The sequence below is a fragment of the Pristis pectinata genome, chromosome 4, assembly GCF_009764475.1.
Source record: "Pristis pectinata isolate sPriPec2 chromosome 4, sPriPec2.1.pri, whole genome shotgun sequence".
In the NCBI taxonomy this organism is placed as follows: Eukaryota; Metazoa; Chordata; class Chondrichthyes; order Rhinopristiformes; family Pristidae; genus Pristis; species Pristis pectinata.
The window spans coordinates 94,850,061-94,869,593 of NC_067408.1; the positions used below are offsets into that span (position 1 = coordinate 94,850,061).

At 40.0% G+C, this 19,533-nt stretch overlaps 1 protein-coding gene across 1 annotated transcript in view; it reads left to right on the forward strand.

Moving 5' to 3' along the window:
* The window catches only part of LOC127569428 (immunoglobulin-like domain-containing receptor 1), a 34,925-nt gene extending 17,075 nt beyond the window's left edge, over window positions 1-17,850 (forward strand). Inside the window, exons 3-8 of the mRNA XM_052014064.1 lie at window positions 3,221-3,370; window positions 6,540-6,659; window positions 8,580-8,726; window positions 10,274-10,408; window positions 14,320-15,194; window positions 17,155-17,850. Coding sequence (XP_051870024.1) covers window positions 3,221-3,370; window positions 6,540-6,659; window positions 8,580-8,726; window positions 10,274-10,408; window positions 14,320-15,194; window positions 17,155-17,196 — 1,469 coding nt within the window. The 3' untranslated portion in view covers window positions 17,197-17,850. The remainder of the gene's footprint in view (window positions 1-3,220; window positions 3,371-6,539; window positions 6,660-8,579; window positions 8,727-10,273; window positions 10,409-14,319; window positions 15,195-17,154) is intronic.
* The last annotated feature ends 1,683 nt before the right edge of the window (window positions 17,851-19,533 follow it).

A 19,533-nucleotide genomic window follows, 5' to 3' on the forward strand; every position in this document is an offset into this window, starting at 1 on the left:
TTCAAGTCAAATGTTATCTGCTGTTTCTTTGAATTATTTATTCTCCTTGTACAGTTTCAAAGTCAAAGAAACCACTTTCTGTTGGAGTAAAAACAAATCATATCTGTGGTGAAAGTTTAATGATGCAACAGCACCCTCTGATGTGAAAACATGGGAGTACAACATAAGTTAAGAACTGCCAGTATATCATATCAAATACTGTTAATTTTGGTCAATAAAAGTTTACATGCTTTTCACATTTAATGATAGGTTTTAAATTTCACAGGTTGGGTTAAAATATTCAGTGAATGTATTTTTTTAAGCAATGATTCAATGAGCCAGATTGTGCTTGACTTGACTGCCATCCGGAATTAAGAAAAATAAGCAACAAAACTTAATCTGAAAGTACTTTCCTAATGAAGGTCAGTGAGGGGCTGTTTGCATGTGATCTGAAACTTGGTGATGAGTCCAGCAATAGAGCTTGAGGCTCAATGCGCCAGCACCTGTGCACTTCTGACTTCTGTGTCGCATTAGAGAGTGGATGGGCATTAGAGTTCCCTGGAACGGTCGTGCATCTGAACTTGATCAGCTCCAGTAACACGTCCTAATTTTATATCTAATTGTATCTTAAAATAGGCTGTAAACACATGTATTGGTTCATGATCATTTGTGGTTTTCTCCCCAAAAACTGGAGTAATAACAGATGGAGGTTCTCAATACCATCCTGAATTCTGCTCCTCCACTTGGAGTGGTCATGGGCCAGAGATTCCCAGGAGTCAGTGGAGATGTTACATTTCTTCAAAGAACCTTTGAGAATGTCCTTGAATCTCTTCTCTGTCCACTGGTGGGCAGAGAAAAGATTCAAAGGGCGTTTGGTGTCAAGCATGTGAATAAAGTGGCTGCCAACGTAGCCAACTAAGTGCTACAGGGCCTCTGTGCTGTGGAGGTTGGCAGGGCAGTGGACATTGTCTATATGGACTTCAGCAAGGCCTTTGACAAGGTCCCACATGGTAGGCTGGTCCAGAAGGTTAGAACACATGGGATTCAGGGTGAGCTAGCCAATTGGATACAAAATTGGCTTGCTGGAAGGAGTGAGAGAGTGGTAATGGAGGGTTGGTTTTCAGATTGGAAAGCTGTGACCAGTGGTGTGCTGCACAGATTGGTCCCTTGTTGTTTGACATGTATATTAACAATTTAGATGAGATTGCATGTGGCATGATAAGTTGTAGATAACACCAACATTGGTGGTAAAGTGGACAGTGAAGAAGGTTGTTTACGGTTACTATGGGATATTGATCAACTGGGAAAGGGGCAGAGGAATGATGGATGGAATTTAACTCTGACAAGTGCGAAGTGATGCATTTGGGAAGTTAAACCAGTGGAGGACATACACAGTGAAAGGCAAGGCCCTGTGGAATATTGTTGAACAGAGAAACTTGGAGGTTCAAGTAGTTCCCTGAAAGTAGTGACACAGGTATACAGTGGTGAAGAAGGTCTATGGCTTGCTTTCCTTCATTGGTTGTGGTATTGAGTACAAGAGATAAGATAAAATTTCTTTATTAGTCACATGTATGTTGAAACACATGGTGAAATACATCTTTTGCGTAGTGTGTTTTGGGGGCAGCCCGCAAGTGTCGCCACGCTTCCAGCGCCAACATAGCATGTCCACAACTTCCTAACCTGTACGTCTTTGGAATATGGGAGGAAACTGGAGCATCCAGAGGAAACCCACGCAGTCACGGGGAGAACGTACAAACTCCTTACGGATAGCGGCAGGTATTGAACCCGGGGGCTGGTGCTGTAATAGCGTTATGCTAACCACTACACTACCGTGCCTGCCCTGGGACGTCATGTTACAGTTGTACAGAATGTTGGTTAGGCTGCAATTTGAGAATTGAGTGTAGTTCTGGTCGCCACACTATAGGAAGGATGTACTTAAGCTAGAGAGTGTGTGGGAAACATTTATGAGGATGTTGCCTGGACTGGAGGGCTTGGGTTATAAAGTGAGATTGGATAAATTGGGACAATTTTCCCTGGAGTGATGGAGGCTGACGGGTGGCCACCTAGAGGTTATTAAAATCATGAGAGGCATGGATAGGATAGATAGTCACAGTCTTTTTCCCAGCGTGGGAGAGTCTAAAACAAGAGGGCGTAGGTTTAAGGTGAGATGGGGAAGATTTAAGGAGTATCTGAGGGGCAAGCTTTTCACACAGTATGGTGGAATTATGGAATGAGCTGCTAGAGGAAGTGGGAGAGGCAAGTGCAGTTACAATGTTTAAAAGATATTTGGGCAGGTTTAGAGGGATATGTGCCAAAAAAAAGGCAAATGGGACTTGCTTTGATCGACATCTTGGTCAGCATGGACATTGGGCTGAAGGGCCTGTTTCCGTGCTGTATAACTCGGGCTCTATAACTCCATGTAATATTCTGCTCTGAATATTGGGCAGTCATTATTCTCTTATAACTACAATAGAACTAGTATTAGACAGTATTCTGTAATACTCTTAGTTTAGCTACTTCAGTAAGCAGCATCCGAAGAAGATTTAGGCTCAAATTTCAGACAATCCCTCATTGTAGTACTTGAGGGAGTTCTTCATTGCTGAGATGCTATCCTTCAATTAAACCAAACTTGCTCCAGTATTTCAAGTAGACATTTAAAAACAGAATGTACACTTTGAAGAAAGGTAGATAAGTCTCCCTCACCTTTTCAATAAGCCTTCCTCAACCAACACCACTAGAAGCTAACTTGGCATTTGGTATGTGCAAAATGATTGTTATGTTGGACTCCATAATGGATGCAATGATAAAAGTAATTTGAAGTGATTTTTGACACAATTGACACTTGCATACATAAAACATTTCAGCAACATTCTTTCTATCCATTCATCTCTTCTGAAAGAGAATGAATTAATGAAATTGTTTTGCATAGCAAGTACTCCACTGCAGCTCCTGATTGTGGCAGCTCTGGTGACCATATTTCAGTAATTCTAAAATGGCCACAGGCTACCAGCCAGGAATCTCGATGATTATCTTCAATTGGCAAGCTGCTAGGAGAAATAGTTTTATTTATAGGAAAAATCAGGAATTAAGAAATGTAACAGAAGTAAAACAGGTGTCAAATACTTGTCTCCTTGGTGAAACAGAACAATATAATTTGTTTATTTTTGTGTACTGTATAAAATTATATGATCATGCGTAATACATAAAAATGCATAAGAATGAATTTGTGTTCCTCTTGCAGCGTACATTGCTATGTTGAGTATGGGCCAAGATCCAACCAATGATTGCCAAGATGATCAGCGACAGGTGCGAATTGTAATTCAGAAACGGGGCCAGAATGAGCCGATACTGGGGAACGAATATAGACAAAGGAAGATCACCATTCAAAATAGTAAGCATCATGTTGACGCCAATCATTATAGGCAATAGAAGGGCAATCTGTTATCAGTATTTCACCTCCTGTTCCATCTCCTCTTACAGCAGAAGAGCTTCAGTTCCTCTTCTGGGAAACTGATTTTAAAATGATATAATCCATTACATGAGTTATTGCCTCTTAATTTTCTTTGGTGTTGTTACTTTTTATGCTGTCCTCATTTTAATGTTTTACCACCAAGTAGCAATTTGGTGCAAACAGAATTCTGATTACATGTGCACTGTAATAATAATATGACAGCGTTAGGTGGCAAATATGTCCTTCTGGGTCTAGGGATTTGCATGCTGAGCATGAATCTTATCAGGTAGAATTGTGAAAATCCTGACCTCTGATGTAAATACCGAAATCTTTTAAATGTGGGTCAGAATATTCTGATTGCATTTCGCCCCTTGAGCCTGCACCGCCACCCAACAAGGTAGGAAGCAGAGGATAGTGGTTGAAGGTCCTTTCACAGAAAGGAGGCCGGTGACTAGTGATGTGCCGCTGGGGTCGCTGTTGGGACCCTTGTTATTAGTTACTTATATAAATGATTTGGATGCAAGTGCACAAGGCTTGATCAGTAAGTTTGTGGATGACACTAAATTAGGTGGTGTTGATAGAGAAGAAGGTTATGGTAGATTACAGGGGGATGTTGATCAGTAAAGGAAGTGGGTCAAGGAGTAGCAAATGGATTTGAATACAGATAAGTGTGACGTGATGCATTTTGGAAAATCAAACCAGCAAAGGACTTGTACTATGAGTGGTAGGGCATTAGGGAGTGTAATGGAACAGAGGGATCTAGGAGTACAAGTGCATAGTTTGTTGAAAGCGGCGTCACAGGTATACAGGGTGGTGAAAAAAGCATTTAGCATGCTGGCCTTCATCAGTCGGGGCATTGAATATAGGAGTTGGGACATTATGTTGCAGTTGTACAAGCCTTTGGTGAGGCTGCACTTGGAGTACTAAGTACGGTTTGGGTCACTCTTATAGGAAAGATGTGGTTAAACTGGAAAGAGTACAGAGAAGATTTACAAGCGTGTTGCCAGGACCAGAGGGCCTGAGTTGTAGGGAGAAGTTGGCCGGGCCGGGTCGTTATCCCTTGGAACATAGGGGAATGAGAGGGGATGACCTTTGGAAGTGTTTAAAATTATGAGAGGCATAGATAAGGTGAATGGTAACAGCCTTTTCTCCAGGGTAGGGGGGTCCAAAACTAGGGGGCATAGGTTTAGGGTGAAAGAGGAAAGACTTAAAAGGGACCTTAGGGGCAAGCTTTTCACGCAGAGGGTGATGAGTATATGGAATGAGCTGCCAGAGGAAGTGTTTGAGGCAGGTACAATAGTATCATTTAATAAGCACTTGGACAGGTACATGGAGGGGCGGGGCTTAGAGGGATATGGGCCAAACGCAGGAAATTGGGACTAGCCGGGTGGGCACTGTGGTTGGCATGAAGGGCCTGTATCCATCTGTATTGCTCTATGGCTCCATATGATAAATAGTTGATCCTCTACCATTTTCCTGCACTATCCCCATATTACTTGATTCATTTAACATCCAGAAATCGATCAATCTTTGAATGAATTCAACAACTGGGCTTCTACTACCCTCTGGCTTGAACATTCCTCATCAGTCCAAAGTGGCCTTCGTTATGACTCCATTTTATAGTCTCCCTAGCCATTAGAAATGCGCTGCATGCAACCTGTTGATTTCTATCAGAAATTAAGTTCAAGTGAATTCACTTCTCATTTCTTCTAAACTCTAGAGAATAGAGGCCTAGCTTACTCCCTGTCCTCTAATATGAAAAACCTGACATCCCAGGAGCCTTTTTCATGTTAGAATGCCAAAAATGTACACGATATTCCAGGCACGGTCTCCCTGTATAATTGCAGTTAATTTTACTTTTGTACTCTGACAATAAGGCAATTTGCATTCCAAATTGTTTACTGCACATGCATATTAACTTTCAGTGACTGGTATACAAGGACATGTGGGTCCCTTTGAACATCAACGTTTATCAATCTCTCATCGTTTTTTTTAAACTCAGCATTTCTTCTTCCTTACCAAATTGTATAAATTCACCTTTTCCCACATTGTGCTGTTTGCTATGTTGTGCCCTCATTTAACTTGTCTGTATCTGCCTGAAGCCTCTGTGCATAACAATTCAAAAGATCTCATGTTACTGGATGAGAGAGATGTATAGTGCACTAACATGTTACTGCAAATTTAGTGTCCATCCTTGTTTTAAGTGCAAGACTTGGATCTATCATATTAATATCCTTTCTGTGTTAGGATACCAGACATGTACACACGATTCCAGATGCAGGGCCCTATATAATTGGAGCAAGATGCCCCCATTCTTGTACTTAGTTCATCTTGCAATAAAGGTCAACATACAGAGATGAAGAGACTGTAGATGCTGGAATCTGGAGCAAAAAACAAATCCTGCTGGAGGAACTTAGCAAGTCAGGCAGCACCTGTGGAGGAGGGGGTGGGGGTGGGTGGGGGAGGAATTGTTGACGTTTTGGATCCAGACCCTGCATCAGTACTGATGTCAAAATGTAGTTTGCATTCCTAATTCCATACTGTACCTGAATGATAATTCTCAATGGACACCCAGTTCCCTATCAACACCAATAACAGTCCAGACTAGACTTACTGAAAATCTAGCCCTTTAAATGATCAGAATATTCCAATTAGTAAATACTTAGATTTCTCTGATTAAGTTAGAGAACTTGGGGATAGACCAGATTTGTAGATAAACTCTTAACTTCACTGAAGATGCAAAATTATCTTTGAGCAGTGCTGCAAGAGTTGTACTAATTTCTTTCATAAAATTAAGAGAAACTCTTGAGCTTGCAGCATGTGTTATCATGTCAGCAGATTTCTTTGTCCGAGATCTGGAAAACGGTGATAACTATTACCTATTTTAACCAAGACCAGGTGATGAGCAAGTGTCCTCTGCTTTAAAAGAGCAGTTTTTAAGGAGATACCCACGTTCAAGCACCACTGAAGTAGAGTTACTAGAGAATTGTTACTGATTCAGAGTGCAGGAGAATATGTTTGAGAATCTTTGTTTTGAACTCAGTTGTCATTGATATTATTTTGTTATTCTATATTGTTTGTGGGTGACTTGTATATGTTTGCTTTACAGGAGCTGACTTGTGGATCAGTGAAGTGATGTGGTGGGACCACGGTGTTTATTTCTGTACTGTTGAGGCACCAGGTGATACAACAGGGGACTCTGACAAAGAAGTTCGACTTATTGTTCTACGTACGTTGTTAAAGTGTTTCAATTCCACAGATGTTTAGCGCTCTTTATACACTTGATCATCTAAATCATTTCATTTAAGAAATCTTCAGGATGATAAATGACTAAATTGATAATTATTTGAAAAAGTCGACATGATTGACTACAAGATCTTTTATTGAATGCAATTGTAACGGGTAGGGAAACCTCTATAACAACCAGTTTACCACTATCTGCCTGTGATACTGCTGCAGGTAAGTTTTTCATTGCACCCGTGCATACGTGTACTTGTGCATATGACAATAAACTCGATTTTGACTTTGAAATAACCCATAAAATTACTTTTTTCTATCAATTGCCACAAAGCCAAATACCACCCTACAAAAATCTCAAGGTAGTTTAAGTAATTGTCTCTATAAAGCTACGCAACCCACTGAACAAACAGTTTTGGATAATGATGGTTAACGGGACTTGGCTGTCTTTTGTTTATAAACGATACTGATGAAAGCAGATTAAATGCAACTATCCAAATGTCACTATACAATTTATGAACATTGCAAAATTGACATTTCACTATCTGCATCTTTACAGAAATGCATCAAATTTTCAGAGGTTGCGTTTGTGCTGTTGATAAAATTCAGCTTGGTAGAGATATCTAGAATGCCCTTAGAACAAAAATGTCTCTGTGTGATAGGTGTTAATGACGACTGCTCAATATCTCAGTTCCAAAGATTTAATTATAAGTGTCAGGTTTCATTTTGTGATGTTGTGGCTTGTTTTAGGAGATTTGAAAATTGCCTTCAACAAAGTCTTCCATTTTTCTTTCTCACTCTTTTCAATAATATTTTTTTTCCTTCTCCTTCTTCCTCTTTCAGTTTCTGAACTCATCCCGTTTAATTTCTCCTCCTCCTCCTTAGCTCTTCTACTATTTATTTATTGATCTTTAAATGTCATTGTCTAAAATGCTGTATTCACTCAGGTCCCAGAGACCCTGTTTCCCGAACCGCTTTAATGGCACTTTAAATTCTTAAGAATTTTAGATCCTTTAGATTTCCTTTTCTGACATTATAAACATGTAGAAGCATGAAGCAATTCTTAGACACTGCTGACAGCCATGAGAAATTGTACACCACAAGCACCTGAGGATATTGCTGTTTGAATGTTTGGCTGTGTATCTTTTAAACCTTCTGTTACTTTTTAATACTTGCATGTGCTTGGAATGTTGTAATTCATACAGATACCAATGGAAGAGTCAGACAAAGTTACATATTTACTGGTGTGATTGCCTCTGTTTCTCTCTAACTCAAAATGTTGTGATGTACATTAGTCATAGAGAGAGACAGCGCAAAAGCAGGCCCTTCGGCCCACCGAGTCCACACCAACTATCCATTTATACCAATGTTCCCATTTGTTATTCTTCCCGCATTGTCATCTGTTGCCTCCAGATTCTACCACTTACCTCCATACCAGGGGTGATTTACAATGGCCAATTTACCCACTAACCTGCATGTCTTTAGAATGTGAGAGGAAACTGGAGCATCCACAGGAAATCCTCAAGGTCACAGGAAGAAGATGTAAACTCCACACAGAGAGCACCCGAGGACCAGATTGAACCCCGGTGTTTGGCACTGCGAGGCAGTGGCTCTGCTAGCTTTGCCACTGTGCCACCGGTTTATCATGCTAATAACAGCAATAAAGGCTAGATAATCGTATATGTGTGAGATAATGGAGAGATCTCTTTCAGTTTATCAGGATTGTAGTATTATGCCACTAATATCTACTTGCATTGTGCTTTATTTGCAATAATGTATTTGTGCCCTTTTTGTTAAGGTTGTTCTGTTAGTAAGAAATACTTCCCACAGCCAAAGGGCAAAATACATTATTGGAGTAGATTCTTCTACAATACAGGCTGATACTTCTATCTTTTCTCCTTTTTTTTACCAGATTGGCTGACGGTGATCTTTATTGTCATGGGTTTTTTACTATTATTCATATTGATTAGTATCTGTTGGTGCCAATGCTGTCCACAACGATGCTGTTGCTATGTTCGATGTATTTGCTGCCCAAAACGCTGCTGTTGCCCAGAGAAAGGTAAAAACTATCTTTTTATTTTCTCCATTAGTCATCTTTTTCCTCTTCCCCATGCAAAAATAGCTGGGTAACATGCTTGATAACAGAAGAATTTCTGACGAGCATCTGATGAATAACTAGTTACGATCATGCGCTGATCGGTTGACGCAAATGATCTCATTCTTCTGTGAGCACTGTTGCGCAATGCAAGGATATTCCAAGATCTGTGCACATCATACTAGTATTTCAGTTGTGTGTTGTCAGTGCAGACCTTATGCTGGTGACGTTAATGTATATTGCTCCATCTGTAGTAACCCAAGAGGTTATTTTCTTTGTACTGATTTTTATATTTTCTTTTACAATTCTCAAATAGGTGGAATTTGATGGGTGTTCCTTTATCTGACATATTATTCAGACCTCTGGATCATAATTACTTTGTGTAACCCATATTTAAGCTCCACAATAGCAAATTGTGTAACTGAATTGACTTGCACGTCATCTTTGTCTCCATTGAAAATACATAGACAAACATTAGCTTGCAATGGAATGATTGATATTTGGATACAGGTTTTGCACCTTGTGTCTGGACATTAGGTATGCGTGTCCATAGAATTCAGAAAGCCCCATTGCTTTCAAATAAACAGTGGCAGTTTGAATAATCATGTACAGTCCAGTTGGCACATAGTGTTGTATTTATTATGAAACTTAATCCCAAAGGGGTATGCGATATGGGATTTATGGAGCCACTTATTTTTTAGGTATAACAATGGTAATTGTGTGATTCTTGGAAAAAAGTACTGACTTATTTTTGTCACCTTGCAAAGTTAGGATAAGATTTTCCATGGTGTCTTGTTTCTTCTTTAGAATATGGTAAGATAAATGGTTTTGTGGTAGGCCAGTTAACTAATAAGCAGGAAACACTAAAATAAAATCCTGCAGTTTTGGGAGTCAGACTTCTGCCTTTAGATGTATGGTGCATTATTCTTCTAATAAATTGATTTGATTCTATTGAAGCAGAAAAATGAAGAAATGATGTAAAATTGCTTGTATATTTATTCGTAAGACTTAGCAAATGTGTATGCTTTCTGCAGATTTACTCCATTGATGAAACAGGTGGGAGGATATTAAACTCACAAGCATGACTGGGAAACTTCCAGGAAGTGGACTGAAATATGATGCATTTGAGAAGATGAACGTGCATGTGTGTTTAACCGTCTTCCAACTGCTACATCAGTGGCACAAAACTAAAGATAGATTTTGAAATATTTAGCATCTTAACCTGCATAACTTAGCTATTACTTGTGGATCTACTGCTCTAAAATACAAGTGAACAGTTTGCTAACTCTCCCTATTAAATATGGACACTGCTGTTTTTAGTTGAGAAATATAGAACTGATAGTAATGTACAAAGTAAGTGACAATGACTGGCAACTAAGTGAAATTCCAACAAATTTTAGCTTGTATTCTGTTATATACATAGTAGTAATTGTATTCATAAGCTTCTGCTGTTGTATAATCCTTTGCATAAGATTGTTAACTGCATTCTTTGTGCATTTTTTAATAAACAGCTCTTGCAAGGCACGAACTAGTCAAACAGGCAAAGCAGGGATTATTACCTTGGATGTACAATAGGCCTATATATGGTGAGGAAGAAAGGAATTCACAGTTAAACTCATTCTACATGAATGGGCCATCACAAAGAGGTATGTGGTTTGACTATTAATGCACCAATGCATACTGTATGTTTGGACTGTTGAAATCTACAGATAGTAAATGGGAGGAAACAAAAATAAGCTATGGTAACATACCATTTACATGGCATCCATGCATCAGTGACTTCAGTGCCATCTCAGTTTATCATGAAACAAAATTTAAGCTGGCATTGTCTTTGGATTTCCTTTCTTCCTTCCTACTTTGCATAAAATTAGATGAGATCGCTTTGTTTTTATAAAAGAGCCTTTCACAATCACTCACACTCATGCATGGACTCAAATTTGAAATGTAACTGCCACACTCAAAAAAAACAAATAGCAATAATAAAGATTTTTTTCAAAAATGTACTTTATACTTAAAAGTTGCATATGAATAATGTAGGACATACAGATGTTGCATCCATGGTATTAGGCCTATCATTCCCCGCCCCTCCCCCATAGAAGGAAGCAATTTGGCCATTGAGTTCATGCCTGTTAGAACATAGAACATAAAACAGTACAGCATAGAACAGGCCCTTTGGCCCACAATGTTGTGCCAACATAGCTAATCCCTTCTACCTATAGAATGCCCGTATCCCTCCATTTCCTTCTTATTCATATGCCCATCCAAGGCCCTCTTAAAAGTTCCCAATGAATTTGCCTCCACCACCCCATAAGGCAACGCATTCCAGGCATCCACCACTCTCTGAGTAAAAAACGTACCTCTGACGTCTGTTCTGATCCTACCCCCTCTCATCTTAAATGCATGCCCTCTGGTGTTGGATCGCTCAATAATGGGAGCAGTCATAATTGACTACTGCGAAATAGTTGTTCTCGGAGCAATCCCTTCAGTCCTGTTCCCCCACTTATTTTTCCTCTAACTTATTCGCTTTTTCATGCCATCAACTCTCCCTGATTCTCCTGTCATCCAGCTAAACTAGGGGCAATTTACAGGAAACATTTAATCTACCTGGAGGGATCCCATGTGTTCACAGGGCAAACGTGCAAACTCTACACCATTAACACTTGAGCAAAGGATCAAGCCCTGGTCTCTGGAGCTGAGAGGCAAAATTACTAACTGCTGTGCCACCCATACCTTTCCATTTGCTTACAACACTTGCAGTATATCAGTATGACATCAGTAAGCCCTGAAGGATTCTAGCCCTTTTTGTGCTGGGGTGAGAGGGAGTAGTGGGGGGGAGAGCCCTAAACATTTGTCTTTCCTCCATATTGTAGCAAGTCCCTCAGCATATAGGTCTGCAGCTAGGAATGTGTGCAGCATATAATCATGAACAGTTCTTTGCACTGGAAACCCAGCAACAATCAGGCATCACAAAGTGCAATTTTCACTGAATTGATGATCTTTAAGCAGCAGTTGAAATTTGTCTTACTGTGCATCCCTGGGAACAGCTCAACGTGCAGAAAGTACTTTGTTATGCTGCCATTCAGGATGAACCTTGACAAAGGTCACTTTAAGTCCTTCTTGGCATGCACATTCCAGAAGTAGATGGATGATGGTCTCATTCCCAATGTAGACGCCTTGAAAGCAGCATGTGATGACGTTAAGCCTCCAACTGTGAAGGAAGAATGTGACCGGGAGGGCACTTTTCACCACCGGCCAAGCAAGGTCTTTGTGCCTGTTTGAAAATTTGGTTATGAGGCATTATGCCAAATGCCTTCAGCGCTATGCTTGGGAATCTATCACCCACCACCCCTCTTTCCAGCAGGGCCTCAAGGACATTCTGTCCTGATCACTGCCTGACTTGTAGTGAGTTCCTGTCTGTCCCCTGTTGAAAAGAATGGGCCTGGTTATGTTGCTATGCAATGTTCCATTCAGTTTGACTATCTGTCCCTTGTAGAAATGTTTGTGCAGAAGAACACCTTGGATATAATCAATTTTTAATCCCCAGATGAAATTGAAGGTGGTGTATATGATTGCTGCAACAGAGGAATAGCATAGGGATTATACCTGCACATTGCACAGCAACAGTGAGAGCACCTTGCACCTAGCGACCAGGTTTCTTCCCATAGTTGAGGGAGCCATGCTAGTTTAAGTTCAGTTTCTAGTTTTTTCTGCACCGTAGCTAAATTGTCTACAGAGCTCATGGTGCTACCAAGCTATACTCGCAGCCCCTTCGGGTGATAGGATCGGACAGTGAAGTGAACAAAGGATTGGTCAAATCATTTGCCAAAAACATGGCCTTGCTTTTGCTGCAGTTCACTCTGGGTCTTTGAGGCCAATAGGAAGTCTTCATAAGTACCTATCAATCTACAGACTACAAATGGATCAGAGCAGAAGATAGCAAACATCTTGAATGTACAAGAAGCAACAGATACCAAATGCTGGAGGACCTCAGCAGGTCAGGCAGCATCTATGGAGAGAAATAAACAGTCGATGTTTCGGGCTGAGAAACGTTGACTGTTTATTTCTTGCCACAGATGCTGCCTGACCTGCTGATTTCCTCCAGCATTTCGTGTGCGTTGCTCTAGATTCCAGCATCTGCAGAATCTCTTGTGTCCCCGAATGTACAAGGAGGCCTCGATCTAAGTTCCTGCACTGCCAGAGATTTTAGTTACAAAAAATATACCTTAACCATAAAACTTGCAATTGCACAATTTAGGACATTGTTTTCATTCACAGAAATGTATTCAGTTATGATATTTCCATTGTCAAAGTGGCATAATTTTTTCTTTCCCAAACATTCCATCAGCAAAGTGCAACAGTGCTGTTTTGTTTTTAAATTCATGAAAATACGGTTATACATTCATGTCTGGGCATTATTTTCATTCAGTGTACAGATCATAGGCTTGCATTCACTTGCAATATTTATAATATGTCAATGTCACTGATTTTTCATTCCATCAGAGAAACATTTGAGAGCCTCAGCCCTTGTATGTCCAGTGGCAGGAAGACCCCAGCCTGTGGTCCTTCATGTGGAGCCTTTGCTTTGGCTGCACCATACTTCAGTGCATCCCTCAGTACATACTCCTGCACCTTGGAATGTGCCAGTTGGCAGTATTTGGTTGCAGACAACTTGACGCTCAAGGACCAACAAGTTTCACTGAGTTGTCAGTCTTATAGCAGCAGTTGATGTACGTCCCTGGGAATGGCTCATAAAGCTACTCAGTGTGAACCTTGATAAAGATCACTGCATTCTTTTCCAGACATTCTTAGCACATACGCAGTCCACAAGGTGGTGGATGGGGTCACATCCTCACTGCAGCCATCTTCAGCATAGTGTGTGGTTAGAGTGAGGCAGCAGCTGTGCATGACGGACATGATTCAGAGGCCCCCTCTCACCACCAGCCAAGTGAGGACTTGGTGTTTGCTTAAGAGGCCTCATCACTGAGAATTTAGCCAAATGACCGACAGACTGTTCAGGGAACCATTTGACAGGACTGTTCGGGCCTCTAGGACTTGTAGTCTGCAGAAACATTTCTATGAGGGACAGGTGGTGTGGCATAGTCCAAGTGAATGAAATGTTCTGTCGTAACAGGGCCTGGCCCTTCCTTCACAATACCTGGGACAGGTAGAATCTCAGCAATAGTGAACTCGGTGTTTGTGCACCCAGACCCTATGTATAGCTTGATGCAACCACACACAAAGGATGAGGTCTACATAGGATACATTTCTCCCCCTTTCTTTGGAGACTTTACCAATTTTTGATCTCTTCCCTCTTCCTCCTTTTGCAATGCAGTATAGTTTGCCTGAAAATTATGTGACATTTTAGCCCTAAAACTGAGTGATTGCTCAAATTATCTTTTTTTTACATTAGTCCAGTCATTTGGAAGTTATGGACATATTTTTGTCTCTTTCTTTATAAGATCTATAAGACTACTTAATAGAATTCATGCATGTCTGAAAGTACTTTGAAGTATTGACACAAAAATGTAATCTTTCCAATTTTTTTTCCATTATGTAGATTTTTCCACAAAGAACAGTGTACCTTTGACGATGATTCCTTACAGTGCCCATCCAAACTCTTCTGTTAAGATGCTGGACTACATAGAGAACGAGGTGAAAAACTTGAATACTGTACAGCCTCTACAAAATGGAATCCGTACAAGTGGTAGCCCACCTCCCAGTGTGCTTTCATCTCTAAATGAAATTGGAGTTAGAGAGGTAGATCGGCGTGTTATCCACCTGCCCCCAATATTGGAGACAATCCGTGAAACAAGCCTTCCCTCATCACAACAAACCAGCAACTCATCCCGAAGGAATTATCAAAGAAGGGCTAGAAGCCACGAGGACATTTTGGAATCAGAGGTTCGTGGAAATCAAAGGTCACAGGGAGGATCAAGGTCCAGTCGGAGCTCACAAGACAGAAGATCTAACCGAAATCCGGGGAACAGGAGGGGTGATTTTGAAGATGGACGACAGATAAGTCAGTTACTTCCAAGAGAACGAAGTCGTGGAGATTATAGTGATGATGATTCAGATTATGATCGATCAAGACACAGCAGTTCAAATCAGAGGAATGGCAGAAGAGGTTATGAGGAGGATAGACGATCACATCGCAGAAGTAATAGAGACTACTCACCTGAACGAAGGCGTAGGCGCAGAGACCGAAGCTATTCACCTCCACCTCGTGGAAGGCGTCAAGGATCATGGAGTTCTCTGGATGATTATGAAAACCGCTCTCGGCCAAACAGAATTCAGCAAGATGATCGAATGGCTGATTGGTTGGAAACCCTGAAAAAGCCATTTAAATATCATGAGAAGCCCCCAAGCTATCATTCAGTAGATGGGGCATCACAAGAAAGTAGTACACGAAGATCGAATAGTGGACGCCTCTCAGTAAGTTTGTGTTTTTGTATTAAAGTATATCTCATTTCTATCTCAGTGCAGTTTTACAAACTTTCCCAATACCCTGTATGTAACCAGATTCTGGTAGTCAGATTTATTTGACAGTCATATTAAGTCATATTGCACCAGCTCATGCTTGACCAGCCTATTACCTGCACTCTAAATCCCACCTGCTTCCTTGGCTTTATTGCCTTTTGACCTCTGTGAAATCAATGAATGGTCCTGGAGGCCTAGGTGTTGTGGCTGCCCCATGAAGTAGAGAAGATCACAAATGCAGCTCGGCTTCAGATAGTGGATCTTGAGACCCCATCCCCAGAACACCTTGACGGCTTTTCACAGCTCACTGTGTTATGTATCTCTGATAATCTGACATTTTAAAAAGTTCAAATACATTTAAATAAAAATTAATGTTAATATCTTAAAAGTAGAACATAGAACAGCACGGTACAGGAACAGGCTCTTAGGCCCATCATGTCTGTGCCAATGATGATGCCAGACAAAACTAATCCCTTCTGCCTGTACATGATCCATATCCCTCCATACCCTGCATATTCATGTGCACCCTTAAATACCATTGTCATTATCTGCTTCCATCATCACCCCTGGCAGTGCGTTCCAGGCACCCACCACTCTGTGTGTAAAAAGAAACTTGCTCCACACATCTTTAAATTTTCCCCCTCTCGCCTTAAAGCTATGCCATCTAATTTTTGACAATTCTAACCTGGCAAAAAGATTGACAGTCTACCCTATTTATGCCTTTCATAAATTTATAAACTTCTATCAGATCTCCCCTCAGCCTCTGATACTCCACAGAGGAAACAAACCTAGTTTGTCTAATCTCTCCTTTATGGCTGATATTCTTTAATCCAGGCAGCATCCTGGTAAACTTCTTCCGTCCCCTCTCCAAAGATTCCACATCCTTCCTGTAATGGGGCCACCAGAACTGCAAACATTACTTCAAGTGCGGCCTAACCAAAGTTTTATACTGCTGCAACATGACTTCATGACTCATGTACTCACTTGAAGGCAAGACCAATGAAGGCAAGCATGCCGTACACCACCTTTACCACTCTGTCTACTTGTGTTGCCACTTTCATGGAGCTATGAAATTGGACCCCAAGATCCCTCTCTGCATCAGTGTTGTGAAGGGTATTGCCATTAACTGTATACTTTCCCCTACTCGAAGTTCTAGAAATTAGTTAAAAATATAAAGACTAAGTAAACTAAATAAGCCACTTAACTGGACTGACCTTTGTATTCAAGGTTGGTAACCCCACCCAAATGAACTATTAAAGCTGAGGAGCAGGATATGAAACATCTTCCAGTCCCTGGGCTCAGGACATTTGTGTTTTGTTGCTGGAGTTGGTAATCCAACAGTGGGGCAAGAGGTCAGTTGTGCTGATATCCAACCTCCAGCTCATCTCTGACTTCCACAGGCGTGGAAGTTGGTGATGAGCTTGACCCATGAGGAAGACCTTCCCAGCTGTTCTTTATAGAACTACCTTTCAGGGGTATGCATAGTTTGGCCCAGAGCTTGGGTTATTTAGAGTGCAGAATGTAAGTGTGCATCTTCCTAAAGTAAAGCTTCTATTCATAACTGAGTCAGCTGTGGAATTTGAGCAGAACATATCAAAAAAGAATTCCTGCACCCTGAATATAACACAAATGAGCCAGACAAAATAATTTCTTTGCTGTCAATTAAATTCCAGACCAAGTGTACAAAAGCAGAGATCTGACCAAAGGCAGGGTATAAAACATCCTGGTTTGGCACTGAAGGTTTTGTTTTGCAAGTACTGAAACTTGAAATGCTGTTTTACACTAATTCTCCTGTAATTTGGTTTTTCCTCTTGTTAATTTTCTAAGTAGTTACTTGTAGAAAATGCATTTTTTTAAAATATTACTGAAATGTTACTGTTCAGAAAAAGAATCAAATTGCATTTTTTTTTCATAGGGACGTGGAAGTTCTCGGAGCGGTAGAAGTGTTGTGATATGATGGAAACCTCCACGTCATTTTCCACAATTGATCTGTTGGTTATGTTGAAGTACAGATGGTGACCTCTGTTATCTTTTAAGCATATCTTTTCTTCATGGCTTTTACAGGACATAATGAAAGCCCCAATTTGTATATTACTTCAAGCTGTGCTTGAGATGTATAACTTTGCAACAGGAACTGTTAATCTTTGACAAGGAAGCTTACTTCATTCTTACTGATTTTGATATAGACAAAGTACAATTGGATGTTGGTGAATAATTTAGTTTTTTTTTAAATTACGTACACTTAGTGGGGAATTGACAGCTATCTCACCTACACCTGGGTTTGTATCCAGTCCAGAGAGTAAGAGGTTTCCTGTCTTTGAGGAAATGTATATTACTTTGAAGCTACCAGTAAATATTTCAGTTACTCTGTACCTTCTAAATCTATCAAAAATCTCATCTTTTAAGAATGTATTTTAGACAGTGGCAGGAAAAATTGTCATATGGATCATAAATGATTGTTGAGGATTGTTTTTCAATCCAGTAATTTAGAGATTTATCAAAGTTAGGAAACCATTTCAAATTGTCATGTAGAAGTTATTTTTAAACTTTCATATTTTGATATTGTTTAATATAATTGATCTGTACATTGGAATAAATTAAAATTATTCTTCTCGTTGTATTCTTTTGTCTGTACAACAATGCACACTGTATTGATCATAAAACAGGACAGCTGAAAGCAAGTGTGTTTGGAGCAATCAGACATAGGAATTGCTCAAATGACCACAGAACAATCAGGACCAGGAATTCAACACTTTAGGGTATAACGTGTTCCAAAGACAAAGTGGAGGTGCTGTGGGCTTGACAATGGCTGCAGAAATACATTGGAGAAAAGCTGATTGTGTGGGTCTGAGTATGCAAAACTAAAATGGGCAACAATATTGGCAAAAAACAATGCAGAACAATAATGGGAAACGTAGTGTTGTCCAACAGAGTACAGGAAAGAGATATCCTAAAAGAGCAAATTATTTACTGAAGTGACTGTACAGATGAATAAAAATGCAAGGGAATATGAGACGCAAGGAATGAGTACATGGACAACAGATTGGGAAAATTTAAAAAAATGAAATTATCAAGGAGAAAAACAAAGTATTTTAAAGAAGAAAAAAGGAACATGCATTAAGTGATGGACAATGCTACATCTAACGAGAGAGATTGCAGAAATGTTTAATAACTATTTCACTTCTGTTACCCATGGAGATAAGTGAATGTGATATTGGATGACAAAACTAATATGATGAGCCCATGTAAATTTGAAAAGGAAAATACTGAAGTTATCTAATGAAGTAGATAAAATTTAAGATAGAGGGCAATGTGGAAGGGGTTAGATAGTCTTAGGTGAGGTTCGAAGGTTGGCACAACATGGTGGGCCGAAGGGCCTGTATTGTGCTGTATTGTTCGATGGTTGATTCTGTGGTAAGTACAAAAGTTCTGAATGGATTGCTGCAAAACATTTTAAAAGATTTGTATGGAACTAAATGGAACGTGAGCAGTGATAAGGTTGCAAAGAGGATTTGAGGAAATATGCAACAATATAGCAGTTAGAGAAAAATATGAGGTTATCCATTTGAGAAATGGTTTTTATTTTGAATATTGAGGGATTGGTAAGTGCTAATGATCAAATGGACCAGATATCCTTGTGCACGGGTCACTGAAAGCCAAAAAGCAAATTAGGGCAGCAAATGGCAATGTTGGCTTTCATTACTATAAGATTGGTACACAATTGGTCTATTTACCCCAAAAAAGATGCTTATTCTAGATAAAGTGCAGTGAATATTCATCAGATTGGCTTCTGGGAAGGCAGGTTCAGCATGAGTTTGAGTAGCCTCAGCCTCTATTTTCTAGAGTTAAGAATAAAGGTAACCTCACTGAAATATTAAAAATCCTTAGATGGCCTGACCAGTGCAGGTTGTTCCTCCCCCCCCCCCCCTCCCCTCCCCCACCACCACCGAGACTGAGGAGTCTAGAAATAGGAGTGATAATCTCAAGCTAAGTAGCAGGCCATTTAGGACTAAAATAAGGGTATTAAATCTTTGGAATTCTGTCTGTGTTATGGAAGAACAATCAGTGCTTTCCAATGTTAAATCAAAATTAGTTATTTAAACTGTTTTAATATGAAACATTTTATTGAAAAAAGTTTAAGTTGTTTACATCTTCCCTATGGTTTGGAAATTTGAAAAAAATCAACCTGTCTAGTTCAACCTAACAGGATGCCAAAGGGAAAAAGTCAATACATAATAGCTGTACGAATCAGTTACAAATTTAGTCTAAGTTTTCCATTACCAGATCACCCCCA